Source organism: Solanum lycopersicum, chromosome 8 (assembly GCF_036512215.1).
Source record: "Solanum lycopersicum chromosome 8, SLM_r2.1".
Lineage (NCBI taxonomy): Eukaryota > Viridiplantae > Streptophyta > Magnoliopsida > Solanales > Solanaceae > Solanum > Solanum lycopersicum.
This window is the reverse complement of record NC_090807.1, coordinates 1,621,371-1,634,526: the sequence shown is the minus strand read 5'-3', so window position 1 is coordinate 1,634,526 and position 13,156 is coordinate 1,621,371. Positions and strand designations below refer to the sequence as shown.

Below are 13,156 nucleotides of genomic sequence, written 5' to 3'. Positions count from 1 at the left end.
TTATCAGATTAAAAAAATATAATTAAAAAAATATGAATAAAATTCATATATATCTCAAAATGTCCCACCGCTACAACAAAAAAACAAATTAAGCCTAATTCCAAAATACCAAAAATAGAACTACTTGATGATTTTTCTTTATAATTATTTGGTATTTGAAGTTTATTGCCCAATTAATACTAATTATGTCGCTTAAAATTTATTAAAAGGAATAATGTTCCATTTTAAAATAAAAAAGATCCTAATTTTTTATTTTTAAATTGGTAGTGAGTCACGTGATTTATTTAAGAATCTATAAATCAAGTATAGGAGTATAGAACTATATACCTTTGAAAAATTTAATTTTAAATTTACTTTATGATATTTTATATCAAAATAAAATTTCAACCGATAAATTTAATTCTTCTAGCAAAGTTCAGAATTAATTTTTTTTTTCTTATTTTTTTACTTCTTTGAGTCAATGGCTAATTTGAGTTTATTATATGTCAAAGCTATAGCTATACCTTTGAATCATTCTCAAAAAAAATAAAAATTTACAAACCTTATCTCTTAATATACAAAATAATTTTAAAAAATTACCGAACAAAATTAAATAAGAAAAAAGGATACTCCTATCCCATGATATTTTTTCATTTTTTAGAGTTAAACTGTTTCAGCTTGATTAATAATTTATGTCAATTTTATTGAAATAAAATTTATATATTTATAAACTACGTAAAAAGTACTGTAGTCTCAATAATTGACAGTTCAAATATTTAAAAGATGTATGAAAAATTTTCTGTCAAAGATAGATTTGTTCGAATATCGAAATCTGAAAAGTGTCGCATAAATCGGGACGGACGGAGAATGTAATATTGTAATTATAGCTTATATCAAGGGTATAAAAGTAATTTACCACTACAAAAACAACTTTATTTGTTTGTTGGCTTTTTCTTTCACGAGTAACCTAGACCTTTTGCTATATAATCATTCACTTTGGCTTCTATTTTTTTCCCCCCTTTCTTCCCCTCCCCCCTAATCCCAAAATTACTTGTTAATCATCTTCTTGATATTTTTCTTTTTTTTAGGAAAAAAAATATATAATATGGAGAAAAAAATGGCTAATTTTCCTAGTAGAGATATGAAGAAAAGTCCATCTTTATTGGCTTTGGAAGAGTTTGTTAATCATAACAAATTATTTTGTGGAGAAGATGCAAAAATTGGTGATGTTTTTGGAGGAAATGATCATCAACAAAATATCAATAATAATAATAATATTAATATTAATATTAATCATCATGATCATGACAATAATAATAGTCATCATCATCCTCAACTTTTTGATGATATTTGTTCAATTGCTCCCTCATTTACTATGAGTAATCAGGTTAGCAAACTTTTCCTCTTTTAAACTTCTTGTATGATTCTTTATCATAATCGTATCGTTCATGTCAGTTTACACATACATTAATTAATTTTATAAATATCTGTTATCTTCCGCCAGCACAACTCTTGTTTACTTCTTTAATATGTATTTTATATAAGGGAGAGTTTATGTTTATTTTCTTTTCATGTCTTTTTATTAGTCTTGTAATATACAATCAGTACTTTAACATGTTATACTTGATTTTGAAATATTTGAAAGATTACTTGAAAAATTATATATAAAAAAAAGAATATTTCTTTTGATATGGTGTTAAAGAATCTATATATTAGAACCACAAAAAAAAAAAATTAAAGAGGAGAAATGAATTAAAATGAAGAAAAAGAGAGATGAATTTAATGTTTGAAGAATAAATGAAGAGGGTGGGTTGATATTTAAAGAGAAAGATGCTACAAAGATTTTTGGAATCTAATTGGGTGAAATAAAGTACAATTTGGTGATTTAATTTTATTTTTTTAATTTAATTAATTATATTATGATAAGCCCTAGCAACTTTATAAATGTTTATTACAAATAGTATTAAATACAAAAGGGGGGCCATATTTTATTTTTATTTGGGACGTGACTATTTATTATTGGTAGAGTATATACAAGTGACAACTGACTACAAAAAATCACATTTCAAATAAGTTTTTTTTTTGTTGTGTGAAAATATAAAAAATAATTTAGAGGAAAATAATATTTAGGAGAAATAATGTTTAATTTTTTTTTATTTGTAGTTACTATATGAATTCTTCTCCCCTTTAATTACGTTTGTGATAGAGAAAGCTAGATTTAATCAAATTACATATAATATAATAAGTTGTTGAATATGAACTCGTGTATGTATTTACCTGAATCGGTTGTCTTTTGTATTTTATCTCTTTATCTTTACGAGATATAAATAAAATTTGTGTTTACTCTACTCGTCTATATTATCTCACTTGTAAATTATATTAAATATCAACTCGTGAAATTATCACTATATTAACTATAAAAATATAGTACAAATAAGGAGATTATAAGATATTTTTTTTACATAATTAATAGGTTTTCAAATATTTTTATAAAAAATTGATTCCTTTCAGTTTCTGACTATATTCATGGTGCTTAACTAGACATAATTTGGAATCTCACTTTTTAATGAATAAATTAAGTAATCAAAATAATATTTGAGAGTTTTTTTTTTTAATTACTTTAAAATATAAAGTGTGTTTAATTAAATACTAATTTTCCATGTTACTGTGAATGGTCGGTTTGCTGTATAACTTTCAGAGGAATATAATCATACTATATATAATATAATAAAAAAACTTTAGAGTTTAAACAAGTGATTTTAAAACAAATAATTTTCGAATAAAGGTCTGCGATTTTTCTTTTTTTTTACGTAATTTATAAAAATATTATACTATTGAAATAAGATTTACCTCGTGCGATTTTTATGTAATTTATTTTTAAAAAAGGAATTAATTTTTCTTTTTCTACTTTTTGTTATAGTGGAGAATGATTGATTTATTGCCTTTGATTAGGTTCTATGGGCAGTTTGTGCTTTTTGAAATTGTCTTACTTCTTTGTATTATATATAAAAAAAATTAGGTATAGATTGAGAATGACACCATAAAATAATTAATCAGAAAATAAAAATAAAAAGACAATAATTATATATTTCAATGTCTCTTTCACACCACACACACACAAGTATAAAATAATAATTAAATAAATAGAGTAATAATAATTAAATAAATAGAGTATACTTTTAAAGCATAGTTTGAGAGTAGTTCCCTAGGGACATCTTTAGAAGATCTTATTTTTTAATTGGGGGTGTTTGGGTGGGGGTGGGGTTAATATTTCGAAATAATTTTTAAATTTTCGGTGATAAGCTGACTCCGTTCCTGATCTGGTATATATATACCCAAGAAATTGACAAGATTTAGTGGTTTGTGAATTTTTTTATCGTTTTTTTGGTTCAAGATTTTCTGTATTGATCAGATTCAATTGCGTACCATATCATTTTTAAAATTGTTATACTAAATTATACTTATATTATAAATTGTTTGCTATTTTTTTTTAATTTAAGCAGTTGCTTGAACAACTATTTAGATTAATTTTTTAAAAAAAGATGAGATGCTATTTAGTTGAATAGTGAAATAGCCATTCAAACTCTAAAAAGTCATATTTATTTTAATTTTTTGAAATATACCTTCCCTGATGATGCAACATATCAAATAATAATTTTTAGAATATTGTAGTGATAATAATACCAAATATTTATTTCCACCTTTAAATATTCTGATTTTTTTCTTCATTAGACTATTATTACGATTTCTATTTTTAGATATTTATATATAGAATTGAGTATAGACGTGTAAAAATTTATATATAAAGAGATATTAATCTAATATTTAACGACCTTATATATTATCAGATTCTCTAAAAATTCGTTCCAAAGTCACTCTACATAGTCATTTCATTTTATATCTTCTTTTTTTTTTCAAAGGAAAATACTAACAATTATTTTTGATAGTTAGTAGAACAATTTTTAAAAAAAATTAATTTCCACCTAATTTTTTTTCTTTTTTGCTTACTTATATATTTATTTATTTTGCAATGACAGGATATATTAAGTGGTTTATCAAATTGTGCATTGACAGAAAAGCCCCTTTGGTCTCCAAATATTACTCCCAAGCAATCCAGCATTTCTGTAACTGGGGATTCACAATCTTCAATATGTGGTATATATATATATATATATTTACTATATATAATTCATTATATTTGGTACGACGAAAGTTATCTGCAAAAACTAATTAAATTACGAAGAAGGATATAGCCAAAAGTATTTATGAAGGATAAAAAAATTTACATAGAAAACGTGATAAGTAATTGATATTACGAATCGAATGCTGAGAAATATATATAAATTTTTTTTTAGAAGATAATTTTTTAAAAATAACTTTCATCGTATCAAACCATCCATTTAATTATTTCATTTATTTTATCAGAAAAAAATATATTGAATTTATATAAATTTAATTTCAGCTGGAAGTCCAACACCAACTATTATTATGTCCAAAATGAGAGACAATCAAACTATGGGAGCCAATAGTGGGTCCTACTCTGATGATGATGACGTGGAGGGTGATGTGGGCCCGTGCGAGGAAAGTGCGGACCCCTTGGATATTAAACGTATCAGAAGGTAAGACTCGTTCAATTTTGAAAATTAATCAAATTAACTTTCGAAAAACGTATTCAGTTAACTCGATCAACGATAATAATATTGTCAGACAAGCCTCTAATAGAGAATCGGCACGGCGTTCGAGAAGACGAAAACAAGCACATTTAGCAGATCTTGAAAGTCAGGTATTTAAATTATATAATTTTATTATTATTCCATTGGAAAAAAAAGAAAATACATTTAAATTATAGAATTTTAATTTTTTTTTGAGAAATTTTATTTTATTTTTTCCTCAGGTTGATCAATTTAGAGGTGAAAATGAAGCATTGTTTAAGCAATTAGCAGATGCTACACAACAATATAAAGAATCTTTGACAAATAATAGAGTGCTAAAGTCAAATGTGGAAGAATTAAGAGCCAAAGTATTTTTCCTTTTTCTCTTACACTTTAATTTAATTTCCAATTGAATGTTTTTTTTTATTAAAAAAAAAAAAAGATTTTGTTACGAGTAGATATTTAAATTTAGTCCATAAAAATATAATACACATTGGTTACTTTTCAAACATGTTCTTTTTTTTATTTCATCAGTCGTCAAAGTCGTAGAATTTTATATTTTATATATGAAACTTCATGACAATTTTGAGAGATTTCACGTATGAAATTTGAAATTTCATAAATTATGGTTATTCTTAATCACAAAAATCAAAAAGTAGTTATATTTATGGATTTTATTCAAATTTTTTTTCTCAAAATTAATTTTTTCTTTTATTTGCATGCAATTATACAGGTGAAATTGGCTGAGGTTAGGGCAGCTAGAGGTACAGTATCCTCAAGTTTAAGTCATCTTTTCCTAAATTACTTGACCCCTCCTCAATCTCTCGATACCAATAATAATATTACGATGCGTCGTCTCGATAACGTCTCTCCGGCCATCAACGTTATCGGAGAAGACTCGTGGGGTGGAATTTCCGGTCAGAATCCGATGATCGGAGTCGAAAATGTTAATGCATTCGATAGAAATATCAATAATGGAGCTATGAGTGATAATGCTAGCTGCATTTCAGAAGTATGGTCCTTCAAATAGTATGTTCATTTTATTTAAAAGTGAATTATGGATTTTAAATTAATTACTTATATAAATATTATTATTATGATTATTATAATTGTGGTATTTATGTATTATTATAGACAATTTGTATGTGAGACTTAATCATAGTTGTATGTAACTATTTAAGGACTTTTATATGTTTGAGTTTGTTAACACTATGAACTTTAATATGATGTATTGTTATTTGATATAAGAAAATATATGGGTTTTATCCATCGATTAATGTATATTTTTTTTATTATTTAAGTTTTAGTTCATTTATTAAATATGTATTGAAATATTATGTCTAGAGGTGTCAGGTGGACGAACTAAATTATATTTCATCATACTTACGTCAATTTTTTTTTATCTATTTCTATTTGTATCATGTTGTTATCGCTACTAAAAACTAGAATTGTTTCACTTGCGAATAAACACACGATAAAGATATATGTAGATGTTCCCTTCCATCACAAACACTTCTAAAAAAGTGTTGTAGCATGCAATAAATGTATATAGATTGTTTAGAAGTGTATATTCAACATGTTATACATGAAATATATACCTATTATATACTATATATACACGCTTGTACACACACCTTCATTCTTCAAAAAAAATTAAAAAATTGAGAGTGTTGGGCTTAACTCTTGAGCATGGTTTTTAAAGAAATGGTCTATATAGTGCTATAGTGCATGTGAAATGTAGACTACAATTAAATTGATGATCAAAAGATATGAAATATTTATAAGTTTCGGATACACTAGTTTGTAATATTATTAATCTTATCTGATTATGGTGTATCTAAATACATGTATTTTAAGATAACGGAGTTAAAATTAGGTGTAATTTATTAAAGATATACTATATTCAAGTAGATTTGAATGTATTTAGGGTACACGAACAAATCTCTTTCGCCTCTCTCCCATCGCGCTCGCCTCTTTTCTATATATATGGTATCCCATATACATACGAATCACACCAGATAATACAAATACATGTATCTATTGTGTTTTTAGTGTGATTCATATGTATATGAGATACATATACAAATCTCGCTCGTCTCCCTCTTGTTCTAGCTCGCCTCTCTCCGTATTTCAATGTATTTGACAGCGAAAACATGTATCCAGGTGTATCTAACTTAACTTCTGGTATGAAATTATTAATTAGTGATATACAACGTAATTGTTTCAAACTATAGGAAGAATTAGTGAATATGGTAGGAATCTTTGAGTAATTAGGTAGTTTTTCCTATAATTTATCGATTTATTTAGTTTTGTTTTTTTGAATCTTTTTAATAAAAATCAAGATCAAATTAAATATTATTAATTTTTAAAATTTAAAAACAAATAAAATATCAATTTTTGCAATTGATTTTGACTTTTAGGTTTGAGTCGATTTTTCACCAAACCGTGAAATGTAACTCATTTGTTATATTTACATGACATAATTTAAATTCAGGAGTCAAAATAAAATTTTGACCATACTTTTCGGACAGATTTTTTAAAAAAATTGGAAATTAATTTGTGTTTATAAACTACATTAAAAAAATATATATAAATCACAAGAATTTACCAAATTAAAATGCATATCAAAAATCGCGGCCAATGATTATTTTTGTTCATACTCTTCAAATTTAATTTCCACAGTAAAATCAACCTCCAAAGATCATTATATTATAAGTTTTATTTTTTTCTCGCAAAATCAATCTCCAAAAGTCAATTTATATTCTTTTGATTTTTAAGTGAAAAAAAAAATCGACATTCGATGATCAATTTTATAAATAATAAAACTAAATATTTACTGTCTTTTTTAGTAGTGAATGTAACAATATAACCCAGCGTGCATGTGATCAAATCAGCCATTTTAGCAGCATGTCAAATAAGCCATTTTGAGCTAACAAGATTTTATGCAATATTCATTATAAAGGGTGTCGAGAAATAGCAACTTATTATGTTAAGGATGTTCTAAAATATATTATTTAATCATTTCGTATATCATGTTACTTGTATATATGTTAAATTTTTTTACCGACGAAGAATGTCCAGTTGGATATCCTTGACACTATATGGCTACATACCTCTGACCGACAGGTTTCTAGATTAACAAGATTTTAAAAAAGAGATGCACATGTATCATGATACTTCAACCGAATTTCACATGAGAATAAAATATGAATTTTTTTTAAATTTTTATAAGTTATAATATAAATTTACCTGATATAAGCAATGTCATAAAGTTGGATCGTCATAAGTATGATATCAAACACTAATACTTAGCCTAATAGGTCACATTTCATTTTACTTTTTGATTAGTGGTATTTGATTCAGATTAATTTAATTATGTTTAATAATTATAATATGTCCTATTACCTCTCTAAACTCATTTTATGAATAATTTTTTACGTTTTTTTGGCCAATCACGTAGGTCGAAAAGGGATAAAAAGTTACTTATAAAAACAAGTTCGGGGGAAGGGGGGGATAATAGGACCTTAGTATAGTATAAGTGTGTCAGTGGAATTTCGAACATAGATTGAGGGGATACTTATGCTTTTTCCCTTTTTTTTAAACCGTAAATTTTTTACTTCATAAAACATGGATAAAATCTACTTATACTTTATTTTTTTTCGAACTTCACTAAAGTCACACTAGATATGTTATTTTGTTTAAGGTGTTAAAGACATGTTTTTTCTAGCTAACATATATAAATTATATAATAATCAAATATCATTACAACATATTATATCTGAATATGTATATATTATTTTTCTATCGACTAATTATTCTAGTGACTATTTACGAAACTCCTATAGTTTAAATGGTCAAATTTTCTCATTATTTCCATTTCCATTCTCATAACAAATATTATGCTTTTATCTTTTCCTTACAAAAAATTAAAAACAAATGATAATTAATATATTACCAAAAAAAAAAAAGATACATAAATAAATAATTCCAAATAACATAAAATTGAATAAACCACAATTTTTTTTTTATTAATAACATTTCATAAAATAAAGTATCTCAAATTAAACATGAGATATTACATAATCCTCATCACATTTCCTCATTTTCCCCTTGTGATTATCATTAGATATCACAAAATCAAGATTATAAAGCACAGTAACAAGACTAATAGAACTCAAAAAAACTAATACAGGACCAAATATCCAAAGTACAAGTGTTAATGCAGCATAGAACAACCTATTAGCCACAGCATTTAATATAAATGCTTTTTCAAGTAACTCACAAATATAGTCTATACTCAAAATGAATATTCCCAAATCATTGTTATGATCTTGTTGTGGACAATTTATGAGAAAATTCACTTGGTTTATAAACCTAATTGATATAGAATAACAAATAAATGAGAAGAGAAAAAATAATAAAAGTGTAACATATTTTAATGCAACCATAAATTCACCATGACCACCATAAACGGCGTCGTTTAGTGGCTTTTTCACACTATAAGTGCTACTTATAACAGCAGCAAGACCAGAACATAATAAAATTGAAGTGGTTGCCATTAGGGTTGATCCCATTATTGTGTTTCTAAATGTTTGAACAGCCAATATGTTTTTCTTCTCATTATCCTGAAAAAAAAAAAATATCGTCAGTTACTAGCTATTCAGTGATATATTTTGTGTTAATACTGTTCTCACTTACTTTTTTCGGCGTAACGATTGATTGATGTGTTATGTATAAAGGTAATGATTTGTTTGATCTTTAGAGAGTTTGCAATAATTTAATTCATTTAAAGTATTAGAGTGACGTTATTATGATTTTACCATGTAACAACCCTAACAAACAAACCCTTTTTCACAATTAAAAAATAGTCAATAATTTTCTATTCTTTTTAATTTTCCTATCATTTAAGGAAAAATGAATAATTTGAGGGTAAATATTGTTTTTTTTTTCTAGATTCAATCAATTTTAATTTCCCAAATTAGGTAGAAAATGAATTTGAGGAAAAACAAATGTAGAAAATGAATTTACACGTGTTATTTGATTTAACATGAAGTTTAAACATGTAATGAAATTTTTTGAATCTGATGGTCATAAACTAAAGATATATCAAATATACCAAAATTTTTAACTTTTTATCGTAAACTAAAGAGTCGATAAAAAAGGAAAGAGACGTTCTTTTTTTTGAAACAAATTAAAAAAAAAAAACAGAACAAACAAATGTAATGAAATATTTTGAATCTGATGGTCATAAACTAAAGATATATCAAATATACCAAAATATCTAACTTTTTTATCGTAAACTAAAGAGTTGATAAAAAAAGGAAAGAGACGTTCTTTTTTTTGAATTTTTTTTTTTAAAAAAACAGAATAAACAAATGTAATGAAATATTTTGAATCTGATGGTCATAAACTAAAGATATATCAAATATACCAAAATTTCTAACTTTTTTATCGTAAACTAAAGAGTTGATAAAAAAAGGAAAGAGACGTTTTTTTTTTTGAAAAAATTTTAAAAAAAAAAAACAGAATAAACAAATGTAATGAAATATTTTGAATCTGATGGTCATAAACTAAAGATATATCAAATATACCAAAATTTCTAACTTTTTTATCGTAAACTAAAGAGTCGATAAAAAAGGAAAGAGACGTTCTTTTTTTTTTGAAACAAAGTAAAAAAAAAAAAACAGAACAAACAAATTGAAACGAAGAATGTTTACCTTGATAATAGCAGAAACCCATAAACGCCTTCCATTAGCATTGGTTCCAATAATAGTAGAAAGTGGTTGTGTTTTAACCTTATGCCATAACCAAATATGATATGTCAAGCATATCATAAACCCTAATGGAACTAATATTACATCCAAATAACACTTTTTCCATTCCATTTTTTCTCTTTTCTCTTTGTTTGTTTAGTGTGTGTGTGTGTGTTTTTCTTCTTCTTGTTGTGTGTTAATGTTAGTAGAAAGAAGGACTTTGTTTCTCCTTTCTACTTCATTGGGTTTTATGTGCCAACAAACAACATATATATAGACTATAGAGTATAATAAGTTATCATTCAAATAATATATATAAGTTTCTTTTAAAAAAATAAATGAATTGTTATAAAAAGCGAAAATGATCTGATAATATAAAAACTACGTACTTACAAACATGGAAACTTATTAGAATTGATTTCATTAACAATTATTTAATTTTAATCTCAATGTTGCTTCATTGTCACCAAAGTCACTCAACTTTACCTAATTATAGTAGAAAATCATAACAAGAAGACATTTTTAAAAAAATGAAAATTAGGAAAAGTTAAGTAACTTTTTGTTAAAAAAAAAAAAATTTAGTAACTTTATGTGATAATTGGATAAATTTAAAATAAACTTTTTTTTTGGTAACAAATAATATACTTCAATTCAATTACAATAAATAAAAGAATTAGCGATTATTCAAAAAAAAGATTTATCAAAATATCGATATATATAACTTAAATGTGATCTTCGAAGAAAGGCTCATATATAAAGAGGCATACCTACACATATACTTTATAGTTTGTATATTTTTTGGTGTCTCAAACACTAAGAAAAAATCGATAATATTTCACCGTTGAGTTATATCTTTTTCTCTCTGTCGGGAAATAAAACTATTCTTATTATAATTAGTGAAAAGTAATAAGAAAATTCATAATAAAACACTAAATTTTATTAGATTAATTTTTTTCCCGTTATTTTATTACCTTAAGCTCTATATACTTCTTATATAATGTTTTGTCAAATATTAAATAACATGACTATTTTTAGTTAGTTAGGTAAGTAAAATTTAATTTAGTTAGGTAAAACATACTGTTAGGTATTGGTTAATTTCATCCAAAAATTCAATCAAACCAAATGATCCAATCAATTATTATTATAAAGTATACAATTACTATAATTTTTGAAAATAATTTTATCATTGGTGATAAGTTGCTAAATCAAAGAATACTAATCATTTACGATGAAGAATTAATTCTTAAATAACACGTCTTTATTGATATTATATATGTAAAAGGAGTAATTCAATTCATCGATACTAAATTTCTTGTTTATTTTATTTTTATTTACTAAAAATAAAAGTTCGATAGAATTTTATCACTTATTTTTGAACTAAACATGTCATTTAGCTCATAAGTGTCATGCAATATGATGGTTTATTTACGGTAAATACTTATTCGTATGATGTGTTTATATTAAATTAATGTAACTTACTGAAGTTAGAATATGATTTAGTGAGATAAGAATGTATATTAATTAATCATGATTTTGTGTTAGAAGCATAATAAAAACGCATAACATGTATTCATTGATTTCGTGTAAATATCGAAGACAAATATAATTTGAGTTTATTCTGGTTATTAAAAAATAATAATTAAGTAAATATAAATGTACATTTTAGATGAAATAATAGTTACTTTTAATTTGGTACTACAAAAATTGAAAAGCACACTTAATATTTTATACGAGCCTTCACATATCAATTAATTTATCTTAATATAATTAATTTAATTTACGGAATTTGTGGGTTGGAAGTTGATTAACTTTTTAATAAACCTAATTTGCTTAAGCAAATTGCTGAGTAAATTCCACTGAAAAAAGGCCACAAAAAATATTAAAATAAACTTTACCAAACTAAAATGGAATTTGTGGCCAATAAGCTAAGGGTCGTGATACGATGGAGTGGTAAATACTTCTTTAATTTTAATTAGATGTTACGGTTTGAGTCCTTTCGATACAAAATAGTCTTTATTAAAAAATATTTTATCTTCAATGTAAAAAATTTAACGCGATTTCAGATTTAATCAAACTTTAATATAAATATAAGATAGCAAATCGAAAAAAAATAAAATTTTATGAGACAAAACTAAGATGTAACACACGTGTATGTCACTATTAATCTTAGTATAATAACGTGAAAGTGTCAAATTGGCTATTTTTCTATATACATTATATTTACTTTACTATATAGTAAAAGAGGTTAGAAGTACACATATTTTTCGTATCAGTTTATTTTTCTGATTTTGATTCGATACAAAATTTAATTTCTTTTTTGAAAAAGTGAATCTTGTTTTTTTTAAAAAATTTAATAGATGTTGATTATAGTAATGTCTTTGGATGTTGTGGTCATAAACGTGTGGAAACTAGAAGTAAAGAGCTATGAGAAAAAAAATACGTTTTTTTTTCTTCGAAAAGACTAAAAAGAAAAATGAAACAAATGAATTTTGACAGATACAAAAAGTTATATTAATAATTTATTTATAATTATCTTATAAGTGAACCGTAAAATATTTAATTTTTAAAATTATTTTTTGTAAAAAAATATTATTTATTTACAACATCAACATTATGGAGTTTTGGGTGGGATGCATGGGTGGAGTTTATGCTTTATTAGGTCAATACGTAATTACGAGATAATGATATAATTTTCTTAATCAAGATAATTAAAAGGAGAAAAACGGTTATGCACTAATTTATTTTTAATTAGGGTTAAGGTTGGCTTTCTTT

General features: G+C 24.7%; 2 protein-coding genes across 2 annotated transcripts; one reads left to right on the top strand and one right to left on the bottom strand.

The window, feature by feature from the left end:
- Positions 1-910: 910 nt before the first annotated feature.
- LOC101259353 (bZIP transcription factor RISBZ4) lies at positions 911-5,908 on the top strand. The gene is made up of 6 exons (XM_004244421.5): positions 911-1,366; positions 4,017-4,134; positions 4,442-4,598; positions 4,687-4,762; positions 4,874-4,999; positions 5,365-5,908. Exons 1-6 carry the CDS (start codon positions 1,085-1,087, stop codon positions 5,659-5,661), a joined length of 1,056 nt encoding a protein of 351 aa, XP_004244469.2. The 5' UTR covers positions 911-1,084; the 3' UTR covers positions 5,662-5,908.
- A 2,725-nt stretch (positions 5,909-8,633) lies between these two features.
- Positions 8,634-10,645, bottom strand: LOC101259062 (uncharacterized). Its single transcript, XM_004244420.5, has 2 exons — positions 10,349-10,645; positions 8,634-9,256 (listed from the first exon to the last, which is right to left on the bottom strand). Exons 1-2 carry the CDS (start codon positions 10,514-10,516, stop codon positions 8,693-8,695), a joined length of 732 nt encoding a protein of 243 aa, XP_004244468.2. The 5' UTR covers positions 10,517-10,645; the 3' UTR covers positions 8,634-8,692.
- Positions 10,646-13,156: the final 2,511 nt, after the last annotated feature.

What these genes read in the sequence shown, in the direction of transcription:
- LOC101259353 (XM_004244421.5), top strand. Translation starts at nt 1,085, where the DNA reads ATGGAGAAAAAAATGGCTAATTTTCCTAGTAGAGATATGAAGAAAAGT. An exon ending in CATTTACTATGAGTAATCAG is followed by an intron (nt 1,367 to 4,016) that starts GTTAGCAAACTT and finishes TTGCAATGACAG; the next exon opens with GATATATTAAGTGGTTTATC. An exon ending in TTCACAATCTTCAATATGTG is followed by an intron (nt 4,135 to 4,441) that starts GTATATATATAT and finishes ATTTAATTTCAG; the next exon opens with CTGGAAGTCCAACACCAACT.
- LOC101259062 (XM_004244420.5), bottom strand. Translation starts at nt 10,516, where the DNA reads ATGGAATGGAAAAAGTGTTATTTGGATGTAATATTAGTTCCATTAGGG. An exon ending in GGGTTTCTGCTATTATCAAG is followed by an intron (nt 9,257 to 10,348) that starts GTAAACATTCTT and finishes TTTTTTTTTCAG; the next exon opens with GATAATGAGAAGAAAAACAT.